General features: G+C 50.6%; 8 protein-coding genes across 9 annotated transcripts; 3 read left to right on the top strand and 5 right to left on the bottom strand.

Annotated features, from left to right (window-relative positions):
* Positions 1-117: 117 nt before the first annotated feature.
* LOC112346385 (ethylene-responsive transcription factor ESR2-like) lies at positions 118-1,700 on the bottom strand. The gene has a single exon (XM_024675258.1). It carries the CDS (start codon positions 1,280-1,282, stop codon positions 137-139), a length of 1,146 nt encoding a protein of 381 aa, XP_024531026.1. The 5' UTR covers positions 1,283-1,700; the 3' UTR covers positions 118-136.
* A 605-nt stretch (positions 1,701-2,305) lies between these two features.
* On the bottom strand, positions 2,306-4,070 carry LOC9632478 (NAP1-related protein 2). The gene is made up of 11 exons (XM_002970288.2): positions 3,945-4,070; positions 3,752-3,894; positions 3,571-3,693; positions 3,462-3,512; positions 3,323-3,394; positions 3,108-3,221; positions 2,992-3,053; positions 2,884-2,944; positions 2,773-2,829; positions 2,667-2,720; positions 2,306-2,618 (listed from the first exon to the last, which is right to left on the bottom strand). Exons 2-11 carry the CDS (start codon positions 3,860-3,862, stop codon positions 2,547-2,549), a joined length of 777 nt encoding a protein of 258 aa, XP_002970334.2. The 5' UTR covers positions 3,863-3,894; positions 3,945-4,070; the 3' UTR covers positions 2,306-2,546.
* A 189-nt stretch (positions 4,071-4,259) lies between these two features.
* Positions 4,260-6,952, top strand: LOC9631773 (protein phosphatase 2C 70). Of its 2 annotated transcripts, none has more exons than XM_024675257.1 (11): positions 4,260-4,687; positions 4,754-4,937; positions 5,026-5,201; positions 5,258-5,413; positions 5,472-5,624; positions 5,678-5,739; positions 5,808-5,943; positions 6,008-6,102; positions 6,156-6,271; positions 6,339-6,523; positions 6,570-6,952. In XM_024675257.1, exons 1-11 carry the CDS (start codon positions 4,577-4,579, stop codon positions 6,750-6,752), a joined length of 1,557 nt encoding a protein of 518 aa, XP_024531025.1. In that variant the 5' UTR covers positions 4,260-4,576; the 3' UTR covers positions 6,753-6,952. The 2 variants fall into 2 exon arrangements, with proteins under 2 accessions (XP_024531025.1, XP_002970567.2); XM_002970521.2 differs by having other exon boundaries at positions 5,020-5,201.
* A 164-nt stretch (positions 6,953-7,116) lies between these two features.
* LOC9632477 (pentatricopeptide repeat-containing protein At4g02750) lies at positions 7,117-10,116 on the bottom strand. Its single transcript, XM_024675085.1, has 2 exons — positions 8,315-10,116; positions 7,117-8,197 (listed from the first exon to the last, which is right to left on the bottom strand). The coding sequence occupies exons 1-2, from the start codon at positions 10,114-10,116 to the stop codon at positions 7,117-7,119; spliced, it is 2,883 nt and encodes a 960-aa protein (XP_024530853.1).
* Positions 10,117-10,485: 369 nt separating this feature from the next.
* LOC9632476 (NADPH-dependent aldo-keto reductase, chloroplastic) lies at positions 10,486-12,124 on the top strand. Its single transcript, XM_002970520.2, has 5 exons — positions 10,486-10,820; positions 10,880-11,061; positions 11,156-11,396; positions 11,552-11,731; positions 11,843-12,124. The coding sequence occupies exons 1-5, from the start codon at positions 10,689-10,691 to the stop codon at positions 12,068-12,070; spliced, it is 963 nt and encodes a 320-aa protein (XP_002970566.1). The 5' UTR covers positions 10,486-10,688; the 3' UTR covers positions 12,071-12,124.
* Positions 12,125-12,235: 111 nt separating this feature from the next.
* Positions 12,236-14,057, top strand: LOC9631772 (outer envelope pore protein 37, chloroplastic). Its single transcript, XM_002970519.2, has 7 exons — positions 12,236-12,460; positions 12,647-12,964; positions 13,011-13,100; positions 13,169-13,336; positions 13,397-13,491; positions 13,548-13,668; positions 13,754-14,057. Exons 2-7 carry the CDS (start codon positions 12,659-12,661, stop codon positions 13,883-13,885), a joined length of 912 nt encoding a protein of 303 aa, XP_002970565.1. The 5' UTR covers positions 12,236-12,460; positions 12,647-12,658; the 3' UTR covers positions 13,886-14,057.
* Positions 13,986-16,085, bottom strand: LOC9631771. Its single transcript, XM_002970286.2, has 2 exons — positions 14,422-16,085; positions 13,986-14,351 (listed from the first exon to the last, which is right to left on the bottom strand). The coding sequence occupies exon 1, from the start codon at positions 15,757-15,759 to the stop codon at positions 14,473-14,475; it is 1,287 nt and encodes a 428-aa protein (XP_002970332.1). The 5' UTR covers positions 15,760-16,085; the 3' UTR covers positions 13,986-14,351; positions 14,422-14,472.
* Positions 16,086-16,875: 790 nt separating this feature from the next.
* On the bottom strand, positions 16,876-18,083 carry LOC9632475 (NAD(P)H-quinone oxidoreductase subunit N, chloroplastic). Its single transcript, XM_002970285.2, has 4 exons — positions 17,636-18,083; positions 17,463-17,579; positions 17,299-17,384; positions 16,876-17,237 (listed from the first exon to the last, which is right to left on the bottom strand). Exons 1-4 carry the CDS (start codon positions 18,035-18,037, stop codon positions 17,039-17,041), a joined length of 804 nt encoding a protein of 267 aa, XP_002970331.1. The 5' UTR covers positions 18,038-18,083; the 3' UTR covers positions 16,876-17,038.
* Positions 18,084-20,074: the final 1,991 nt, after the last annotated feature.

The raw sequence follows: 20,074 nt of genomic DNA, 5'->3' as shown, positions 1-20,074 counted from the left end.
CTCGATTTGATCGAATCTATGATTGGTCAAGTGTCGTCCAAGACCTCCTATGTAAGAACCACAAAAAAACAGATGTTGCTTGTCCGTCATGTACAAGAAACGAATCCTTTAGCGAATCTTTTCGGCACACCGCATATCATGGAAAGAAGGTCCTGGGCGAATCGGAATCGTCCGCAAAGCCGGTCGCGGGGGGGTCCAGCCGGGCGCGGCTGGGCGACGGGTCCTCGAGCATCCGGAGGAGCATCCCCGGTGAATATTCCCCGGTATATCCCGGGTATACCCGCGGGGACTGGGAAAATATCTGCTCGAGCGAGAGTATATCCTGTGGCGGATGAGCCTGTGGGAGCTGCCACGAAGCTGCCGTGGATGGCGTTGGAAGGTTCGAAGAATCTCCTCCGGACGAGGCAATCGTTGGCGGTGGTGAGAGATGGTGGTGTTGATGGTAGTGATGCTGGGGATTGATCGTCTGGAGCGGCGAGATGGCGGCGGAGATGGATCGCCGCTGCCACAAGCTGCTGGGATTGCTGGAACTCGTCTCGAATTGCTGCTGTGGCGGCGGTGGCGGGGGATGGAACTGCGAGGATCCGGAGAAACCCGAAAGACCTTGGAACGCGAATGGCGGGGCGCCAGCGCTGGCGCTGCTGGCAGCGGTGACGCCATCGCTGCTGGCCCCGCCGCGGATCTGGATCTGATCCAGGAGATGGAAGTTGCCCGACATGGTGCCACCGACGCGAAAGGAATTGGCCACGCTGGCGCTGGCGGTGGAGAGTGGCGGCGAGGAGGAGGACTTGACGATCCCGGCGCTGGCGACGCTCCTGGTGCGATTGGACTCGTTTGGGAAGTTGAGCTTGGCTTTGCTCCCCCGGAAGCGCAGCGCCGCCATGTCGTAAGCTCGCGCCGCGTCCTCGGGGGTATCATACGTCCCCAGCCACACTCTGGCGGCCTTCTTGGGATCGCGGATCTCGGCGGCCCATTTGCCCCATGGCCGCCGCCTCACGCCCCGGAATCGCGGCCGCGGGTTGGAGCCCGGCACGCAAACAGGGGAGTGCTCTGCTGTCGTTGTTCTTGGCGCGGGGGGCGCGATCGCGAATGTCGGTGGCGGAGGCACCACCGCCGAGAGATCGTAGCTGCTGGACGAGGAATCCGGGGACACCTCCGCCTTGGGCGATTGGATCCCCGCGAAGTCGATGCTGTTGAAATCAAACTGGGTGATGCTGCTCGCGCTCCAGCCTAGCGACGATGAACCGGCCGCGCTCGTGTCATGATTCATCACCGCCAACATTCCTACTTGCGCGATCCTCCCCTGTGAAGCTTGCCTCGTCGTCGCGAGGATCTTTCCTCTCCCTGCGAGAATGAGAATTCGGTGGCGATTCTTATACCAGCGGCGGGCGAACGCGCTGCTTTACTTCCAAGAATGGGCAAAGTCAGCGACCCCCACCTTCGCGCAAAATCAATGTGAGTTGCAAGTCAGCGCGCTGCGATGGTATATATGGCGCTCAACCAAGAAACCCGAGATATAGCTCGCGGCACTCGTTTTAACTCGTCTCGACCCGGCTCCTCGTGTCCCGCCAGCTGGATTGGCGAAAAACGTTGCTTTTGTTTGGGATTGGGGAGAGAGGGTGAACCTTTTCCTGCTTTAAAGAGCTTTCGGGAACTCTCGCAATGTGAAACCGGCCAGCAGCTTCGTGGGGTTTTGTGCTTTTAAGCCCTGTTCATTTAAGCGCATTTTGATTAGGGTTTTCTTTTGCGCATGTGTTTCGCATTTGTCGTGGGAATATTTCTTGCTTTCTGTGATATGTGTACCACGACGGAATTCCTGGCCGCCGCTTCGCCGCTGATCTTCGAGGTTTTAGGATCTGGTCGGTGATGGTGAGTGGAAGCTGCTCGCTTTCCATGGCTGGGTTTCGCGGGAGCTTCCTTTCCTGTCAGGGCGAACAAGGCATTGACTGACAGTGTGGGCGTTGACTAAGGAGTGCTTTCACACTCGCAGGGCCCGTGGTCACAGAGTGGTTGACCGCGCGGGTTTTGGTCGGTAGCCATGGAGATTGGGTGAATTGGGATCTCATCTGTCACCTTTTCGTGCTTGCGTCACCATCGCGACTCGATTCTGTGATTTCCTCGCTTTGTTTGTCTACTAACTTTGAATTCCGGGGGGGGCTTTCAAGTTGAAGTTTCAGAATTCTGCACCTGCACAACGGCCACCATAAAAAAAGGTGGCGACGCAGGATTCAATGGTTTTGTTGAGGTCTTCTGCGACTTTGGCACTACTGCAACAATTCAATCATCTCATCTCGTGGGCTTCAAGTTGCCGGCGCAAGAATTCGAAGCTTTTTTGTTTTGTGGAAGTCAACCCTGATACTTTTCCAAAGAGGGGACAAACTAAACAAAAAAAAAAGGAAAGGCTACCTACGCGGGAAAATCCTTCTTTTGCTGTAGAAACTCGTACTTGCTATCACTCACTCTCTTGTGTGTCTCACGGAAATGTAGTGTTAATATGGCTGCGGGTCATTTTTCTCAAGCTATGAACATCGCTCGCGCGCCAGCTTCTACTCCTCATCGTCGTCGTCGTCTGGCTCTTCTTCTTCTTCTTCAAAACCATCGGCAACTCGCTTTGCGCCCTGAGATCTTGGATGTGATTAAAAAGAAAAACACTGAGACAAGCTCACCGTTCCGTCTTCATCGTCCTCTTCTTCGTCTTCATATTCATCCGAGTCGCCATCCTGCCACTTTTCGTCAGAACCGGGAATTGGAAAGTAATGCACAGCATTATACATTGTTGAAGTACTTCAAAGGATTGGGCCACAAATCCTCTTTGATGACATCCGCGACCTGGAGAGCATGGCCTGAAGGATTAGAAACAGACGCAGTTTTTTCTTTCGGTACCTCGTCTTGAATGCCCTCGGTCGTTTCCTTCTGTTGGCTATCGTTAAACCACTTGAAAAAGCTGCGGGGAAGAAAACGATGAAAGATTGTTGAGCAAATTAAACAAACCTCTCTTCTATTAAAGGCCGTTTGTTGCCTTCCTTTTCTACAGCGGCCCCGTTTGTTAAATCCTGTGAACAAAACCAAGTCAGTTGCGCAAGAAATCAACTAAGCTCTGCGTTTACCATTCCGTCTTTCCATCGAATCTTCGTGCCAGAAATCGACGTTGTACCTTCATCGGAAAACCGGAAAACCTTTACTAGTTTTGTATCTTCAAAGTATGGGTTTGGTTTGAACGACTGTCCGAGACACACACACAAAAAAAAAAAAAAAAAAAAAGAACAGAGAAGGAATTGAAACGCTTAATAAATGCCGAGGGAACGTGCAGAGAACGACTTACGAATGTGATGCAGTATCCAGATTTCACGTCTTTGAAATCCTCTACATCCAAAGACTGTAGATGCTTGAAAACCTGTGTTACGTGTCAATCAATGCCAGACTTGAGAAAAAAAAAAACATTTTTTTGAATGGAGGCAAACCTTTTGGTCCTCCTCGCTTAGCAGATCGCATAGAACTGGATGGCTCAGAAACTATGATCCACACACCCCCGACTTAGTGACAAAAATGGCCTACATTCTCTCCACTTACAGCAGTGAGCCAGAAATCCGGTATACTTCGAATAATCTCGTTCCTCTTGTTGTAAACGGGCCGCCGGATCTCATTGTACTTCTGCTCAACTTCCAGAACTTTATCACTAGCTTCCTCGTTTACCTGTCAATCCAATTCACGCTCACTGAGCACTCGCAAAATCCCCAAAATTCCTCAGTACCTTCTCAAGTTCGTCTTGTACATCCTGTAACTTCTCAATAGCGCTAACTAGCTCGTTATCTACCTCCGACACTTCCTCATGGTCCGCCTTGGCCTTCTTCTTCTCCGCCATGGCCCCAATGGCTGCCACAAAGCGCTTAAACCCTACCCAAAACCCTGGGAGTGAGAAAACAACGAATAAAACCTCCACAAACCAGCAGCCGCACGACCAGCGCCTCCCGCGCCCGCGCCCGCGCTCGCTCCCTCGGACGCTAGAACCCTAATTGCGGGCCGCCACTATAGCTCCGTTAGCTTCCCTTCGTTAGCAGGCTCGGGCATTCTAGGTCTGGTCCACGTACTACTCCACGTCACTGGACACGTCACTAGGCCACGGACAGGTGAATTGCCGTGACACGCGTCAGCAAAAGCACTGCGTTGTCGCAGCCAAGTGGGAGGTGCCGGGTTCGAGCTTCTTTCCTTCTATTCCCACGCCATTCCGGGTCATAATGACCAGGGGATGGACGGTGAGATCCGAGGTATCTCGCAACGCCATGGACTTAGGGCTTATAGCAAGCACAGCAGCGTCCTCCTAGCTGGAGCTGCCAAATGCGCTGCCGCAAGGGCTCCTGCATTGGCCCCGGCTCTGCTACGTGGAAATTGTAGCTGGGAATCGCCGAATCGAGCAGCTTTGGTTGCGTCAACGGGCGCGAGGCGCAATGCGTAATATCGCTCCAGCTCCAGCTCCGATTCTATCTTAGCGCTTGTTTCTAGAGGTGAATCGCTGCTCGCGGGCCAGGGATTTCGAGTTTTTAGGTAGTGGACACATGTCTGGGAGTGGAACTCCATCATGAAAGAGGCAGTCTTGATCGCTGCTGTTGCCGTGTTGATAGCTCCTTGCATCGTCCTCCTGGCGTGCGCAATTAAGCGGCGTTGCTGCTCGGCCTCGACCGATGAAGAGGTAATTGGTTCTTTCTTTTCTTTCTAAGTGTGTAAGTTCTAACTCTTTTTCTTCTTTGTCTTGTAGGATGCAAATGAGTCTCTCCTCTCCAAAGATTTCTCCATTGGAGAGACTCTCAAGCGCCCAAACTTTGGGAACAAGAAGGAACCCAGGATTGAGGCGTCGGCCACCATCGTCTCTCGCGACTCTCTAGTGGTTCCGAATTTTCACGAAAGGCATTCTCTACCATCGTCGGGTACCGGCGCACAACGTAAGCCAGTCGCCTAAGCATGCTTTCTTTGACTTCCACTGTTTTCTTTTCTTTTTAAATCTTGACACTGTTGGTTTGGCAGACGCAGGTAGTAGCATAAGCTTGGAAGTTCTTACTGGGCCTTCGGCGGGTAATCGCCTTCTCAGAACGTTGCCGGAAGATGGCGGACTCGCCTTGTCGATCGGCCGGATTTCTCAAAACGATCTTGTGTTGAACGATTCCGAGGTCTCCGGAAAGCATGCAGTGATAAACTGGAACTGTGACGTAAGTTTCCTGGTCTTGTGCTTCATACGTGGACTCATCGTCGTTAGACGTTTCAGGTTTCACGATGGGAGCTTGTAGACTTGGGTAGTCTAAATGGAACACTCCTAAATCACAGGTCCATATCCATTTCCGGACCTCGCAGACGTCGAAGCGCACCTGTTGGTCTTACCAGTGGTGACGTCTTGACGTTAGGATCGACCTCTCAAATACTCGTAAGTATCATACTGGAATCTTCTTATTTGCTGCTTTCTTACACGAGAGTTCGTGCAGGTTCATCTCTCAGCTTCGAAGGACGCCAAGTTCTCTGTATCTTCGGTGCCATTTGGTGTTGGGGTGGCTGCAGATGCGATGACTTCTCGGAGGGAAAAATTGTCAATGGAAGATGTCTGCCACTGTGAGTGGCCACTGCGAGGACTTCAGCAGGTAGTACTTTTGTGTTCATTGGACAGTGGTTTAAGCATTTTTGTGTCATCCAGTTTGGAGTCTTTTGCATTTTCGATGGGCACGGCGGTCCTGCAGCAGCCGAAGCTGCTAGCAGGTATGTTCATTCAAATGTGTATACCAGAGCTGTATGGTGAAGCCTCGTTTTTTGTTTTTCAACAACAGGATTTTACCACAGAAGTTGTCGGACATTCTTACGGTGGAAGGAGAGAGGATCGACGTCCTAACTCAATGTGATGCGGCTAAAGTTTTAAAAGATGCATTCAAAGAAACTGAAGAAGCCTTGAATTGCGAGTACGAGGTGAGTTGTATGTAGCTGTGCTCTATGGGTCAGAATGTGTAACCGTTCTATTGCTGACTTCCAGGGTTGCACAGCCACAGTTCTTCTATTATGGTCAAGCGTTGGTCAGGAGTATTTCGTGCAATGTGCCAATCTCGGTGATTCATCGTGTGTTTTAAGGTTTGTGTCTGCTTTGATTATGGTAGTTCCAGAACTTGATTTCATTCTTTCAGTGTCGGAGGAAAGCCGGTTGTCTTGACAGAGGACCATAGGCTTACTAGTCCAACAGAGAGAGCACGGCTTCTGGAAATGGGACGAAAGCTAAAAGATGGCGAAACCCGCATCTGTGGTAAGTTCTAAAAACGTCTCCTTGCACTGGTTGGTAAATTGTTTTGCTGTTTGGACTGGTTTTCCAGGGATGAACATAGCACGGGCTCTGGGTGATAAGTTCCTCAAGGAGGAAGAATCCTGCTTCTCGGCGGAGCCTTACGTGAGCAAAGTCCTCAAGATCACCAAGGACAGCAAAGGTATAGTAGTCATGGGAAGCGACGGGCTCTGGGACGTGCTAAGCCCGATCAGAGCTATTCAGCTGGCGATTGAGGTATGTTCCCTTCGATGTATTTTACCCCGCTAACTCGCGCGCTCAGGCTCGGGACGGTCGGTCCACGATCGATGGCCGGATGCCACTCCCACCGATGAACGCCGAAGAGATCGCACAGCTGCTAGTCGGCAACGCTCGTCTGCTCAAGACCAAGGACAACACGAGCGTGATCGTGCTGGACTTCTTCCCGGCATCGGCAACGAATAACCCCAGCGTTTGTACACTATGATGCGGTGATCACGAAGAAGATCCACGAGGAAGAATCGAGTCGCGAAGATGAAGCACAGAACATTAGAGGAGGTAACATTTTCCTGTACATGGCTAGTAGCTAATTGTTTTCTGGAGGCCTTCGAGCACAGACAGCCTGATTGGAAGGTGTCTCGGTGCCCGATTAGAGCTGATGATGAAAATATTCCTGGTTTGGCATTATCGAACGGATCATATCCTGCCACGTCACGTCGTAGAATATGCTTAGCACTTAAGCTTGCTTAACGGTAGGTTAAAGTGGGAAAGGTCAGATCTAAGAATAAAACAAGAATATGCTTCTTTATACCTCTCGTCCCTTAAGTTAGATAGAATATTCTAGAATAATCTCAGAGGGCGGAGAACATGCCCAGCAAGAGCTTGCAAGTGCCACTGGCGGCGGCGATGGGATCGTCAAGCTCGCCGAATTCGAATGCCTGCGCCGCTGCGCTCGCGCCGTGCTCGACGTCGCAGTGGATCCGGCACGCCGATAGCAGGCTCATCCAATCCGCGGCGCTGGATTCGTAGGGCTTGGCCCGGATGAGTGAGCGCGCCTCGCCAATCTGCCCCAGCCGCGCGAAGAGATCCCCGATCGCACTGTAGTGCTCTGGCGTGGCTGCGATGAAGAAATCCGCCGCCATGGATTGGAAGCACTGCCCGGCCTCGACGATCCATCCCGCGTGGGAGCACGAGCTCAGCACCGCCACGAACGTCACGGCGTCCGCGATCGCCCCGTCCAGCTGCATCGCGTGGAAGCTTTGGATCACCCCAGTGCCGCTGCCGTGGTTCGCGAATCCCACCAGCATGGAGTTCCAGGCCACCGTGTTCCTGGCAGTGATCCTATCGAAGCATCGCTGGGCAGCGTCTAATCCGCCGATCCTGGTGTACATCGCCACCAGCGAGCTGCCCACGACCGGATCGTGATCCATCCGGCGCGCGATCGCTTGCCGGTGGATCGCTCTCCCCTCGGATACCGCCGGCGGTACCGCGCTGGCACAGGCATCTATCACCGCCGCGAAGGTGGAGGCGTCGGGCTGGAGCTCACGATCGAGCTTCTCCAGCTCGCGGTAGAGCTCCAGGGCTTCGATGGAGTGGCCGCTCCTCGCGAATCCAGCGATCATAGCGTTCCACGTCACGAGATCGACGCGCTCATCCCTGGCGCGCATGGAATCAAACACGCGCTTGGCTTGATCCACGCGCCCACACCGAGAGTACATGTCGAGCAGCGCGGTGGCGACGACGCTGCGGCGATCGAGGTCGAGCTCTGCGCAGCGTTTGTGGAGGGCGATCCCCAGCGCCAGATCGCCCAGCTCCGCGCAGGCATCCAGGAGCGTCGTGAGCGTCACCTCGTTGGGCGGTAGATCCATCTCGTTCTCGAAGAGATCGATGGCCAATCGCGGAAGGCCATTGTGAGCGAGCCCCGCGATGATGCTGTTCCAAGAGCGGAGGTTTCTCTCGGGCATGGCGTCGAATGCTGCGCGTGCCGCGGCGGTATGCCCGTTTTGGGCATATGCCGAGACGAGCGCATTCCAGGACACCACATTCCACGCTGGCATCCGGCGGTGTACCGCGGCAGCATGGTCGGGGTCCTTGCCCATTGACGAAGCCGTCACCATTGCGGTCCACGCCACCACGTCGCGCCGCGCGGTATCGTCAAACACCGACTTGGCGCTGGCGGTATCGCCATTCAGGGCGTGCGCCACGAGCAGCGTCGTCGCTAGCGCGATCGATCGCGGCTCCGGGGAGGGGGAGGACGAATTAATTGCTGCCGCCGCGGTCATTTCTATCAGCAACCTCGCCTCCTCCTCGTCGGGATCCATGCCCAGCTTGGAGTTCTTGCCGCTGGCCGCCACGATCGAGCTCCACGACACGGCGCTCCACTGCGGCATCCGGCCCAGTACCGCGGCGGGCCGGGCCAGCGCTGGCTGAGCGACGCACAGCGCGAGGTACGCGTTCCACGCCACCAGGGTACGGTGAGGAAGCGTCTCGAAGAGGTACCGCGCGGTATCCCACCGCAGGCACCGCGCATAGGCGGCCACCACGGCGAGTACCGCCGCGGTACCGTGCTCGGGCATCTTGTCAAACGCCTCAAATGGGATCATCGAGCAGCCAAGCTCGCACAAGATGATCCAGCTCACGGCATTGCGATGATCCGGCATCCGATCAAAGAGATCTTTGGCTCCAGCGGCGTCGCCCGCGCGCGCCATCCCCGAGAGCACGGCATTCCACGGCACAAGGTCCCACTGCGGCATCGATTCGAGCAAGATCGCGGCGGCCTGGCGGGGCGTTTCGCAGTGCTGCGCGTATCCGCCCACGAGCAGCGTCCACGACGAGAGATTTCTGTGCGGCATCGCTGTGAAGAGCTCGCCTGCGTCGCGGAGAGAAGAAAACTCGAGCAGTCCCGCGAGGAGCGAGTTCCACGAGATCACATCCGTCCGGGGCATGGAAGAGAGGATCGATCGAGCTCGATTCACGTCCCCGGAGCTCGCGAATCCGGAGAGGATGACGTTCCACAGCGCCAGCGATCGGCTTGGCGAGCGATCGAAGAGATCCATGGCACAATCCAGATGCCCCTCACGGGCATTTCCTGCAATGACTGTGATCCACGAGATTGCGTCGTGCGAGGGCATCTTGGAAAAGATTTCTTGGTCCTGATCCACGTCTAAGAGACTGTTCCACGAGACTATATCTCGGCAAGGCATCGTATCAAACACCCTCTTCGATTCTTCACAGTGATGCGCAATCAAAACATTCCAAGTCACGACGCTGTGCTGGGGAGCACGATCAAACAGCAACTTTGCTCGATCTAGATCGATCTCCGCGTACTGGGAGATGACAATGTTCCAAGAAATCACGTCTTTTTCAGGCATTGCCACGAACAATGCCTGCGCTTTCAGGTAATGCCCGTTCTGGGCAAATGTGCAAAGCAGGCTGTTCCACGAGACTACGTTGTGCTGTGGCATCTTTAGCAAGCATTGAGACACTTCATCAACTTTGTGACTCCACGAAAAACTCTGACACATTGTGTTCCAAGAAACCATATCACGCTGTGGGCTTGAATCAAACATCGACTTTGCGTTCTGAAAATGCCCGTTTTGGGCATATGCAGTAACCATGATGTTCCATTGCACTGTGTCGGGGTTGTCAATCTGATCAAACAATTTGCGGGCATCCTCGACGCTCCCGCACTTGCCAAACATTCTCATGAGCTGATTCGTGGTGAGCTTGTCCAGACAGTATCTGTTTTGTTGGAGAAGGGAGTAGAGATGTTTTGCCTGTGACAAATCCCTTTGTGCTGCAAACACGCGTATCCGGCTGAGCAAGTCTCTGGTCGGTGGACTTGCTCGCATGTGCAAATCATGTCCCAGCTAAGCAGTGGAAAAGTGGAGAATTTTTTGCAGAACAATCCAAAAGCCCCAAATCTTTGATTCCCATGACCATTGAAGATAAACCAAAATAGACAATGGTGGGAGAAAAGGCTTTGATTCGTCCACTGACTTTCAAGTGAGTTGGCAAATTGGCTGCATCTGCGCGCTCCGATCCTGGATCCGATCCCAGGATCAAATTTTTTGCCACTGTTGTAAGTATGCCATACATGAGTTTTTTCTTCCTTTGTTTGTGCTGATGGTGCCTTCTTAAATATGAAAACGAGAGCGCCAGCACAGGCATGGAGTCAAATCCCCCGGATTGGCTGCCAATTCATTCATATTCCAGTACTTTCCCTGTGGATTGATTTGGACAGTAGAAGGAGCGAATGGAAGGAAGAGGAAGGAAAAAGAAACCCAACTAAAAACAGAGTGTGGGAGAAAAGAGAAAATATCGAGAAATCAGCTGTTCTTCCACTTGCTATTTCGCTCATAGATCCTTTTTTTTCCAGTATCCTCGCCAAATCCTTTCCTTGTCTCTTCATTCAGGCGAGGCAATGCCGACTCAATCCAAACCCCTGCGCTACCTTCTCAATTCAGGGGATTCAATCCCCGCGCTCGGCCTCGGCAGCGTTGGATTCGCCGTGCCCCGGAATGTGATCACTGATGCTATGCTTCATGCAATCAAGGTGTTTCTCTTTCTCTTGCTCACCATGAATCCTTTGTTTTATCTTTGGATTGTTTCCAGATTGGCTATCGTCATATTGACACAGCGAGCTCCTATGGGAGTGAGCCAGCGATTGGCGATGCGCTGTCGAGAGCTTTCAGCAGTGGTATTGTCAAGAGAGAGGAGATGTTTATCACATCCAAGCTATGGTGCGACGATCACGATACCGAGGATGTGATCCCTGCGTTGCGACGGAGCTTAAAGTATGTATAAAATCATGCTTGGAACAGTTCGTCTTTTTTTTTTCTTGCTTGTATAGAAAAGAGAGAGAGATTCGATGTAATCACATTGATCCAGGAAGCTCCAGCTGGATCACTTGGACCTCTACCTGATGCATTTCCCGGTGAAGCTCAAGAAGGGCACTAAGCTCCCGCCGAAGGAGGAGGAGATCCTCCCGGTGGACATCCAGAGCACCTGGCGTGAGATGGAAAAATGCATCAGCCTGGGCCTCGCCAAATCAATCGGTGTCAGCAACTTCTCCATCAAGAAGCTCACCGATTTGCTCAGCTACGCCACAATCACCCCTGCAGTGGATCAAGTAAGTTTTTCAATTCTCTTATCCTTTATAATTTTTATTCTCTTGATGGTTCTTCTCTTGATCCTCTTTTCACAAGGAAAGAGGAAGAAAATAGAACTTTGTCTTGATTGTTTGTGTGTTTAAACTAAAAGAAATGACGACTGTTGCTTGTCAAGGTGGAGATGCATCCGGTTTGGCAGCAGCGACGTCTTCGTGAATTTTGCAGCTCCAAGGGGATTCACGTCAGTGCGTGGTCACCCCTTGCTGCGCCAGGCACGTACTACGGCACCACAGAAGTAATTCACCACCCTGTGATCAATGCCATAGCTCGCAAGCTCGGCAAAACTCCAGCCCAGGTAAGAAAAAAAATTCAAACTTTTCTTTTTAGAATCCAAAGCAAAGACGGGACAAGCCCAAAAACTTCCATCTTCTGCTAAGTTCTAGGATTTCTTAAATTTTTTTCCCAGGTTGCTCTGCGATGGGGGGTCCAGAATGGGGCGAGTGTTCTTCCCAAGAGTTTCAATCCCTCGCGGATTGAGGAGAACTTCGACGTGTTTGGGTGGGATTTGAGTGAGCAACACATGCGCGATCTCCAGGAGATCAGCCAGCGGCGAACGAATACGTGCTGGTTCTTTTGCAATGCCACCAATGGCCCTTACAAAACCCTCCAAGATCTCTGGGACGATGAATCCTAGGATTTATAAATCACACCACCTTTAAGTTTGTAAATTATATGAATACTCCATGTCTCCTTTTGGCTGTGGTTGTCATTATTCGGAAAAACGAAAAGAAAATGCGAAAAAGGCTAAAATCTAAAATATAGGGAGGAAAAAGTTTGAATTTTCCCCTCTGTATTCCACGAGCGCAAAGAAGAGAGGGACTTTAGGTTTGATGAGGACAAGGAGGAAGGGCGTGGATTGATTTTTCTGGGGTTTTGTGGAGCACGCCTTCCATCGTGAGCTGCCGCGGCATTGGCGATGGCGCGGATCCTGGCGCCGCGGCGAGGCGATCTCTCCCGGTTTCTTGGGCGCCGGGACTAATCTTAGCTGCCAGGGTTTTCTTTTCCGCCAAATCGCCAGCTCGGTGTAAGTGATTTCGCTCCTCCTTGCTCGCCAATCTCGCAATGCTGGTAGATCTAGGGCTTTGTCTGGCATTTTCTTGTGGATTTCTTGGCCATCGCTTGGTTCTTGGCGTGTTGGGATGGAATTTCGTCATTTTCTCCTTTGTTCTTTCAGTTTCTTATCAACATTGTTATCCTGTTGTCCTTGCAGCCACACCCAAGGATGGATTTGCAAGCGTCCAAAGACGTGGATGACTGGCGGAGGATCATGGCCATGAAAGTGTCATCCGAGTATGACAGTGAGGCGAGCGTCGTGGTGAACAAAGTCACGGCTCGCATGCTTAATGGCATGGCAAAGTTGAAGGCCTCGTTCCAGAGAGACCCCTCGGGAGAATTCCGGTATCCTTTGCTCGGGCTGGTGACCAAGTATCTCTCCGTGCTCTACGACTACGAAGAAAAGAATGCGCTCGTCACAATGTCTGCAAACTTGGGCCGATATGTGCAAGCGAAGTACATGCAGGACGTCAAGGTCTGTTCGATCGTGCCATGCCTTGAGATTGACGAAAGAGTTCCAGGCGCAAGAAGGCGAGCTGAGAATTATCGCAACGACTAAGGACTCGAGATACAAGGCCGAGATTGCTACCGAAACTCCCCCCACATCCCGGGTAAGGTCTCGCAACTCGGAAGAACTATTGGCATTGACAGTTCAAGTACTTATTCTTTTCTTTGTCAGCCGAGACTAAGCTTCACGTTTCCCAATGGCGAGATCAAACTGGAAGACGAGATGAAGAACGAAGCGCGGGCCTTATCTATCAGCGGCTTCGTTGGTGCGTCACTTGGGAGCGGTGTCTTCGTTGCGGATTACAAGGAAGAGAATGCCTCCCTCAAATACAAGTTCAAAGTAAGCAAATCTCCTCCCACTTTAAATCGCTTGACTGCGACGTTTGTGATCTCATGGCAGGATGAGGAGATGACGCTGTGCCCCACGATATCATGGCCGTCACAGGCGCTAGCAGTGTCTTTCAAGCGGCAGTTTGATGAAGCAAACAAGCTAAGGTTCTTGCTTAGAGTTCAAGCAGTTTGGAAGCTACATTGAATCTTTCGTATCGCAGCTACATGTACAATTTCAACAACGAGGCGTGGAGCGCCATATTCAAGCACAAGGCAACGGAGAACTTCAAGATAAAGATGGGATACGATTCGGACGTGGGAGTGAGCTGGGCGTCAGCGTGGGTGAGCTCTCGTTTTCGCTTTCCTTATTCTATCTGGACGGGAAGACTCTTAACAGAGCGGTTCCTTCTCTTCTTGTGCGTCGCAGGTTGGCAAGGAAGATGAAGGTGCCAAGTCCGCCCCCAAGAAATGCAAGCTCCAGGTGATGCTCCAGCTGCCGCAGAACAATCTCCAGGAGGCAGTGCTCCTCTTTAGAATAAAGAAGCGGTGGGATCTCTGATGAAGAACAACAAGGAGAAGAGGGGCGTGTACCATTACCTGATTCCTTACAAGACCCAGCGAAGGGAAGAGTAAAAGCCAGAGAATTTTTTGGTGTGTGCTCTAACAAGCTTCACCCATTGTTTCATCCTTTTGTTTCGCATGGAAAGAACTCATTGATTGATTTGATTTGATCAAGGGAACTGACAAAAAGAGTTGGCACTAGGCACTTTTGTTCGATTTTCTTTCTCTGTAGCGAAGTATGAGCAAACCTCGTGTTTACTTATTGGACTGGAACATGAAAAGCAAAACGGATTGTACACGCCTGTATAATTACAGCTTCGCGAGATCGTCTCTGGAAGAATGAATGCACGACATGAATGAAGCCTCCTCTTCTCCTGGGTCAGTGCTGCTAGTGCTGGTGGGTGCCTGCCTCGCGCGCGGCATTTAGATTGGAGGACTTCCTCCCTTTCCATGTCTGCCTATCTCTGCGATCACCGAGAAATGAGTGAGCCAGCGAGTGAGTGGTGGTATAAAAATCGCGCACGATCGCGTTACCTCTTTCGTGTGCGCTGGCCACAACCGGAAAGCTCTCGCCCTGCCTCGCTTTCAAGTCACGGCACACAGCGCCTGGTCGAAGTAGCTCCAGAAGCTGGACGATTCCTCCTCCTCGCAGCTGGGCGTCGAGGGGCCGGGAGAGACCGAGTCGCAGGAGCTGATCGCCATCGCCGCCGCTGGGACCGCCGAGACCATCGGATCGTCCTTGTTGAGAATGATGGGCGATTCGCTCCCGCGGATGTTTGGAGCTTGGATGAGAGCGTCGGAGTCGGACAGGTCGGCGGCGGCCGCCGCCGCCGCTTGCGCCGCCGTGTTGTAGACGTGAATGGACGGGGCCACTTTGTATCTGTCGGAGGGAGGTACCCGGATCGAGGGAGACATGAAGCGCGAGGACGCGGCGGAGTAGGACTTGAAAATGTAGTCGTCGCCGCCGCCACCACCTTGATCGTCTTGGAACTCCATCATCATCGTCGTCTCTTGAGGAGCGCGTTCGTTCTCGGACACAAGTGGCCCGTGGTAGCCATTCACGTATGGAAGATCGTGCTTGGCAGGAGGTGGCGGTGGTGGTCTTGGCACCTTGCCAAGCTTCTCTATGAACGCCCCATAGACACTCTTGCTGTGGATTTGCTGTTGGGTGGCGAGCGTTGGCGATTGGAATCCACCACCGAAGGGAGAGGTGCTGTAGAATTGGTGCTGCTGGAGAGCGCGAGGAGCTATGGACTTGCCTGGATCTACAGCGGCGAGCTTGTCTTTGCCGGGGACTTGCTGCGAAGAGAAGCTCTGCATGGGCGAAGAGTCTGAAGAAGATCCACCAGCGGCATGATACAGGCCATGGGGAAATGCCCCCGCTACTGCCACGGCTCCTGGATTGTTGTTGTCGCCGGCGATCAAGGCTTGATTCTCCTTGAGAGCCTCGCTGCCAGACGATCTCATCGCGACGCGCTGAAGGAGCATCCGCGTCGCCTTGGAGAATCGTCCGCTAGCGTTCCCTGGCAGCTTGAAATTGGTCCGGGTGTTGGCGCCGCGGAGAGCTCTCGCGGCGTCGTCGTATGCCCGGGCGGCGTCCTCGGCATTGTCGAAAGTGCCCAGCCACAGCCGGAGCTTCTGCGTCGAATCTTTGATCTCCGCTACCCATCGCCCCGACGGCCTCTGCCTCACACCCACGAATTTCTTCTTTTGCTGCTGCTTGGATCCGCCGCCGCTACTGCTCCTGGAATTCTTCCTGGAAGAAGAAGAATCCTCCTCCGCCGTGGACGATCCTGCAACTGTCACTCCCACACTGGATCCTGCGCCCGGCGGGATCGATGACACCGCCGCCGCCGCCGTCGAAGAATCCATATCTTGGGAAATATTCCACTTTCTTGGAAGCGGTGGAAAGAAAATCCCTGCGATCCGCCGATCCCGACGAATTCCAAGCTCCGCCACAGGAGAGAGGAGAGGAGGAGGAATTCACATCCACGGCGAGCGGATCGCGAAATCCGGACCGGGGAGATGGAGGAATCGGATGGCCGACTGATCGAAATATCATCCAAGGCGCGCAGGAGAGCGAGGAAACCGGATCAAACTGGAGGAATCGAAGCGCGGGCGCCGCGCGTGGATCGAAGCGCTGGGCTGCCAGCGCCACCGTGCGTATTGCCTGTAGTAGAAGAACCCCGGTTTTAGGGCTCGCGGAAATGGCCAGTGTGGCCCAAACCCAAGGACAAGAGAAACCAAAAAGAAACCCCCGCCGCGCCCCAGAGTGGAACCCATCCGTACACTTATAATTCCCCCTCTCGTCCGTCAACTTCCCATAAATTTTGCCCCAGCAAAACCATGTGTGTCATGGTTTTCATTCCCTCACATTGAAATTTCTCGTGAGATTTTCAAACAGGTAAAGATCAATTAGGGCTCTCCCACGTAGTTGTGGGATATTTCGTCGTGCCCTCACACCTTTGCCACGAAAATTTTAAAACTCGAGTAGTGTGAATGGATCGATCTAGCTTGCATTCAAAGCTACAATCATTCGCGCTCGAATTTGTTTAATTCCAAGCACACAAAACAAACCCTTTGGAAACGTGAGACCAGCTAATTTGTGACATTGTCTTCTGCCAAGAGAATAACCATCCCAAATCGATAAAACTATGGGTTAGATGCAATGCACCCCTCAATCCTTTGGGATCTAGATCAAGATGTTAGGTCAACTTGAAACATACAAACAAACCAAGCTTGGATTTGATCAACTTAGAAAAATGGAACAATGGTTACAAACGCCAAGAGAAGCGTGGCATGTTAAATTTTTGTTCGTGCCACCAATGTCCGAATGTCATGCATGGCCAACCAACCAACCGGACCGACGGGTCGGGCACGTCTTGGCCCGCGCAATGCGCCACAAAACATGGAAGCATGTCGCTGAGATTCCTTAGATTTACGCTTTGTCACCTTTTCAAGGTTAGGGTTCTTGCTTGGACGGTGGAATGGAGACAACTGTTTCCATAATTTGGACTATACCGTCAATGATTGAGATGAGGAGAACACACAGTTTGATCCTTCTAATCCGCATTTTGTCGCGATCATCCAATCCAGTCTAAGTTTGTACGGGGAAGACGAGTTTCTTGAAACTTGGAAGATCTCGAGATGATCAAGATGAGAGGGTGTTTGCTTCTTGTTGCTCTTGTGCTGATGCTTCGGGCGACGATCTGGAGGAATCTGGGGCGACCAAATCCTTGCCTTGCTCTGGGACGAGCACCAAAGGCTTGCTAATCTCTTTGGAAACTTGGGATTCGTCTGGAACCGATGTCCCGGCAATGTTCTTGAGAGGTGTCCACACAAACTTTCGCCTGTGGAAAAGCAAGTTTAGCATCACTTAGATTTGATCCAGATCGATTCTATCCAAGTTACCATCCTCCACACTCCGCAATGACCCGGACTTTGGGGCGTAGCGCAGGCAACAAAGTTAGAAACTGGAGCTCTGCCTTGGACAGCACCTAAGAAACAAGCACAAATTCCAAAAAGTATCTAGAGCTAAGAATCCACTCTGTTTTTTTTCTTGTTTGTTTGTTTACCTCGCATTCGAGAAGCCATAGAACGAGGCCCTTGCAATCTTCTGGAAGCATAGACAATCTATAATCGATCTCGGGAGGGAAATACCACACTGAAATCGCTTGCTTCCCCAGATGAGGCTAAAAAAAAAACATACATAAGAAAAGAACAACTTCTACATTAAATTCTAACTTACTGGGCGAACTCCATGAACTTTGGTGAGATAAGACTCGAGGTCTCCCAATCCCTTGGCGCTCATGGCCATGATATGGTAGCCTTCCATTTGGAGCTTGTTTGCGTACCTCCCTTCGTAGCCTCCCTCTGGAGGAGGATAGATGGCAATGGAGCCGAATTTCTCCACATCTTTGTAGAATTTGCCCCTGTCGAAGCGCAGCAAATCCCCGCCAATGTAATCGGAGATGTCGCACACGACCCTCCCGCGTGTCGAGCACGTTGAGGACAAACCTGATTTTCTGGGCGATTTCAAGCGAGTCCATCCAGATTTTGTGGTGGAAGAACTCTTGTGCAAGAATTTGGTGGTGGTACTAGCCGCGACGCTTGATTCTCCATGGCTCGTCAAAGAGCAGGAACAAGACATTCTGATCAGCTGGATTCGAATTCGTGAAAAAATGAATGGCAACCAGTGCATGTAACTTTTTTTCTGGATTTTTTGTTTGAATTTAAAACTTAAAATTTATAGCTTTGTATTAATTAGTCGTTTATCAGGTTTACTGAGGCAAAACGAAATGGCTGGGAGTTGTTCATAGCTACGACATGGCAAAGCTTAGCTCTTTTTTGGCTTTGTTTGTTTTTTATTAATGCGAAGAAGGGCTGAGGAGGAAATGTTTACACACACACAACAAAAAAAAACCAAAAAGATCCAGAACCAAGCTCTTGAAGTCTCCTTCGTCTTGGTTGCTCTTTCCTTGGGTGGTGAACTTCCTCCAGTTGCCATCCATCAACAATGCACTGGTTCATCCATTTCTCTTCAATGAGCTTGAGCTGATTCTTGAAATATAACTTTTGCTTTTGGTGATTTTATTCCAAGCTCAAGAAGCTCCGAGTCACAAACTTGTCGCTTAAGCTGGGGGAAATGTCCGTTCCACGAACGATTTCACGAGATCTCCAGATGGTCCGTGGGGTGAATATCACATCACCCCACCAAGGGCTCATTTGAAATTTGGAACGGCCACAGAAGATATTTTGTGTTCCATCTAAAAATAAAATAAAATAAACTTTATGTCGGGCACAATCAATCGAGCTCTTTATTGCATTCTTCATTCCCGGCATCATGGCTCATAGAAAAGGCTTGGCAAAGCTTGCGAGCTCCAGTCACTAAAGCCACTGAATCCTCCCAAAATACTCACCCGGGCATTTAACGTTGGAGCCCAGTAGCACGGTAGCACGAGATTCTAGAACACCATTGTCCTCACAACTGATTCAAACAATCACTTGGCCAAATTTCCCAGTACCACACACTTGTCGTTTTTGGGGCTTGTTAGGCATAAGAATACTCCCTACACTCTCTTGTGCTTGAGCTGCCTGAATGTCTTCCATTCTATGCAGGTAGATAGCCAAGTGGTGCAAAGCAGCCTGGTTTTCCAGGAGACTAGGGAGATCCCTCTTGGCCCAAGGGGTCCCATGGAGTTGAGCCTGGACAGGTTGGAAGGCTACGCAACATGATAGAGATACTTGGCCAGAGGCACATAGAAGGCATTGTTGAAGGTCATGAGAACTACCCAATAATTCACACATGGTGTAGGAACACGGTGATAGACATGTGGATCCTGTCTCATTGGATTCAGATTGCATACTTCAGCATACTTCATAACCAGTTGGCAAAAAGAAAGGGGAGTTAAAAGACAGTTCACTAAAGAATATTTTGTTAGAATATATATATTCTTTAAATATGCTAGAATATTTTTGTGTAATAAATTAAAATATCTCATCATTATAAAGGATACAAGAATATATGCTATATTAGTATACTAATGTGGGTAGCAAATGTATTTACAGAATTTATATCATCCTCCTCTTTGGAAAATGAAAATATGATAATGATAAATCAAGTAGAACATTTGAAAGTTCTATTGGGCAATTATAAACTGTTTGTCACAAAAGCTCCCATAGAATGACTAATATAACTGTTGACAATCATGACAAAAATGCCCTTCCAAAGCATATTTATCCAAGCTTATGATCCCTAGCACCTCCAGAGAAGATATTGAAGCTAGAGAAAAATATTAAGAAGAATTAAAAGAAAGCTTATAAACTATAAATGTATTTATAATTTACAAAAAAAGATTAATTTAATTTCATATCAACAAATATTATAGAATAAGTTAGAATATACTCAAAGGTGTTTAAGAAACTTTATAAATTTTTAAATATGTGTATAATTTACAATAGATTAGTATAATTAAATATTAGATGACAGAATATCCAAGTTTATTCTAGGTATATCCATTACCACTTGCATAAACAATCATTCTAAATAAACACATTGCACTCTTAAATTAGGAATAACAACAAAAAACTAAAATTTATCCAAACATTTGACAAAAATAGGATTCAGCAGCAATAAATAATGTCAATACAAAACAATTTGAAAAAAGTAATCCACAATTCAAAGTTT

This window comes from Selaginella moellendorffii, unplaced genomic scaffold (assembly GCF_000143415.4).
Source record: "Selaginella moellendorffii unplaced genomic scaffold, v1.0 SELMOscaffold_14, whole genome shotgun sequence".
In the NCBI taxonomy this organism is placed as follows: Eukaryota; Viridiplantae; Streptophyta; class Lycopodiopsida; order Selaginellales; family Selaginellaceae; genus Selaginella; species Selaginella moellendorffii.
The sequence above is the reverse complement of the archived record's forward strand: the minus strand, read 5'-3'. Positions and strand labels throughout refer to the sequence as shown.

Excerpts from the sequence above, each read along its gene's own strand:
- LOC112346385 (XM_024675258.1), bottom strand. The coding sequence starts at position 1,282 with ATGTTGGCGGTGATGAATCATGACACGAGCGCGGCCGGTTCATCGTCG.
- LOC9632478 (XM_002970288.2), bottom strand. The coding sequence starts at position 3,862 with ATGGCGGAGAAGAAGAAGGCCAAGGCGGACCATGAGGAAGTGTCGGAG. Across the intron at positions 3,222-3,322 it reads CTGGATACTGCATCACATTC|TCGTTCAAACCAAACCCATA; the intron begins GTAAGTCGTTCT and ends TGTCTCGGACAG. Across the intron at positions 2,945-2,991 it reads CGGCCTTTAATAGAAGAGAG|CTTTTTCAAGTGGTTTAACG; the intron begins GTTTGTTTAATT and ends TCTTCCCCGCAG.
- LOC9631773 (XM_002970521.2), top strand. The coding sequence starts at position 4,577 with ATGAAAGAGGCAGTCTTGATCGCTGCTGTTGCCGTGTTGATAGCTCCT. Across the intron at positions 4,688-4,753 it reads CGGCCTCGACCGATGAAGAG|GATGCAAATGAGTCTCTCCT; the intron begins GTAATTGGTTCT and ends TTTGTCTTGTAG. Across the intron at positions 5,414-5,471 it reads GATCGACCTCTCAAATACTC|GTTCATCTCTCAGCTTCGAA; the intron begins GTAAGTATCATA and ends GAGTTCGTGCAG.
- LOC9632477 (XM_024675085.1), bottom strand. The coding sequence starts at position 10,116 with ATGCGAGCAAGTCCACCGACCAGAGACTTGCTCAGCCGGATACGCGTG. Across the intron at positions 8,198-8,314 it reads GTACACCGCCGGATGCCAGC|CATCATCGCGGGGCTCGCTC; the intron begins GTGGAATGTGGT and ends CTCTTGGAACAG.
- LOC9632476 (XM_002970520.2), top strand. The coding sequence starts at position 10,689 with ATGCCGACTCAATCCAAACCCCTGCGCTACCTTCTCAATTCAGGGGAT. Across the intron at positions 10,821-10,879 it reads CTATGCTTCATGCAATCAAG|ATTGGCTATCGTCATATTGA; the intron begins GTGTTTCTCTTT and ends GATTGTTTCCAG. Across the intron at positions 11,732-11,842 it reads TCGGCAAAACTCCAGCCCAG|GTTGCTCTGCGATGGGGGGT; the intron begins GTAAGAAAAAAA and ends TTTTTTTCCCAG.
- LOC9631772 (XM_002970519.2), top strand. The coding sequence starts at position 12,659 with ATGGATTTGCAAGCGTCCAAAGACGTGGATGACTGGCGGAGGATCATG. Across the intron at positions 13,337-13,396 it reads CCCTCAAATACAAGTTCAAA|GATGAGGAGATGACGCTGTG; the intron begins GTAAGCAAATCT and ends ATCTCATGGCAG. Across the intron at positions 13,492-13,547 it reads GATGAAGCAAACAAGCTAAG|CTACATGTACAATTTCAACA; the intron begins GTTCTTGCTTAG and ends TTCGTATCGCAG.
- LOC9631771 (XM_002970286.2), bottom strand. The coding sequence starts at position 15,759 with ATGGATTCTTCGACGGCGGCGGCGGCGGTGTCATCGATCCCGCCGGGC.
- LOC9632475 (XM_002970285.2), bottom strand. The coding sequence starts at position 18,037 with ATGTCTTGTTCCTGCTCTTTGACGAGCCATGGAGAATCAAGCGTCGCG. Across the intron at positions 17,385-17,462 it reads TATGGCTTCTCGAATGCGAG|GTGCTGTCCAAGGCAGAGCT; the intron begins GTAAACAAACAA and ends CTTGTTTCTTAG. Across the intron at positions 17,238-17,298 it reads ATTGCGGAGTGTGGAGGATG|GCGAAAGTTTGTGTGGACAC; the intron begins GTAACTTGGATA and ends GCTTTTCCACAG.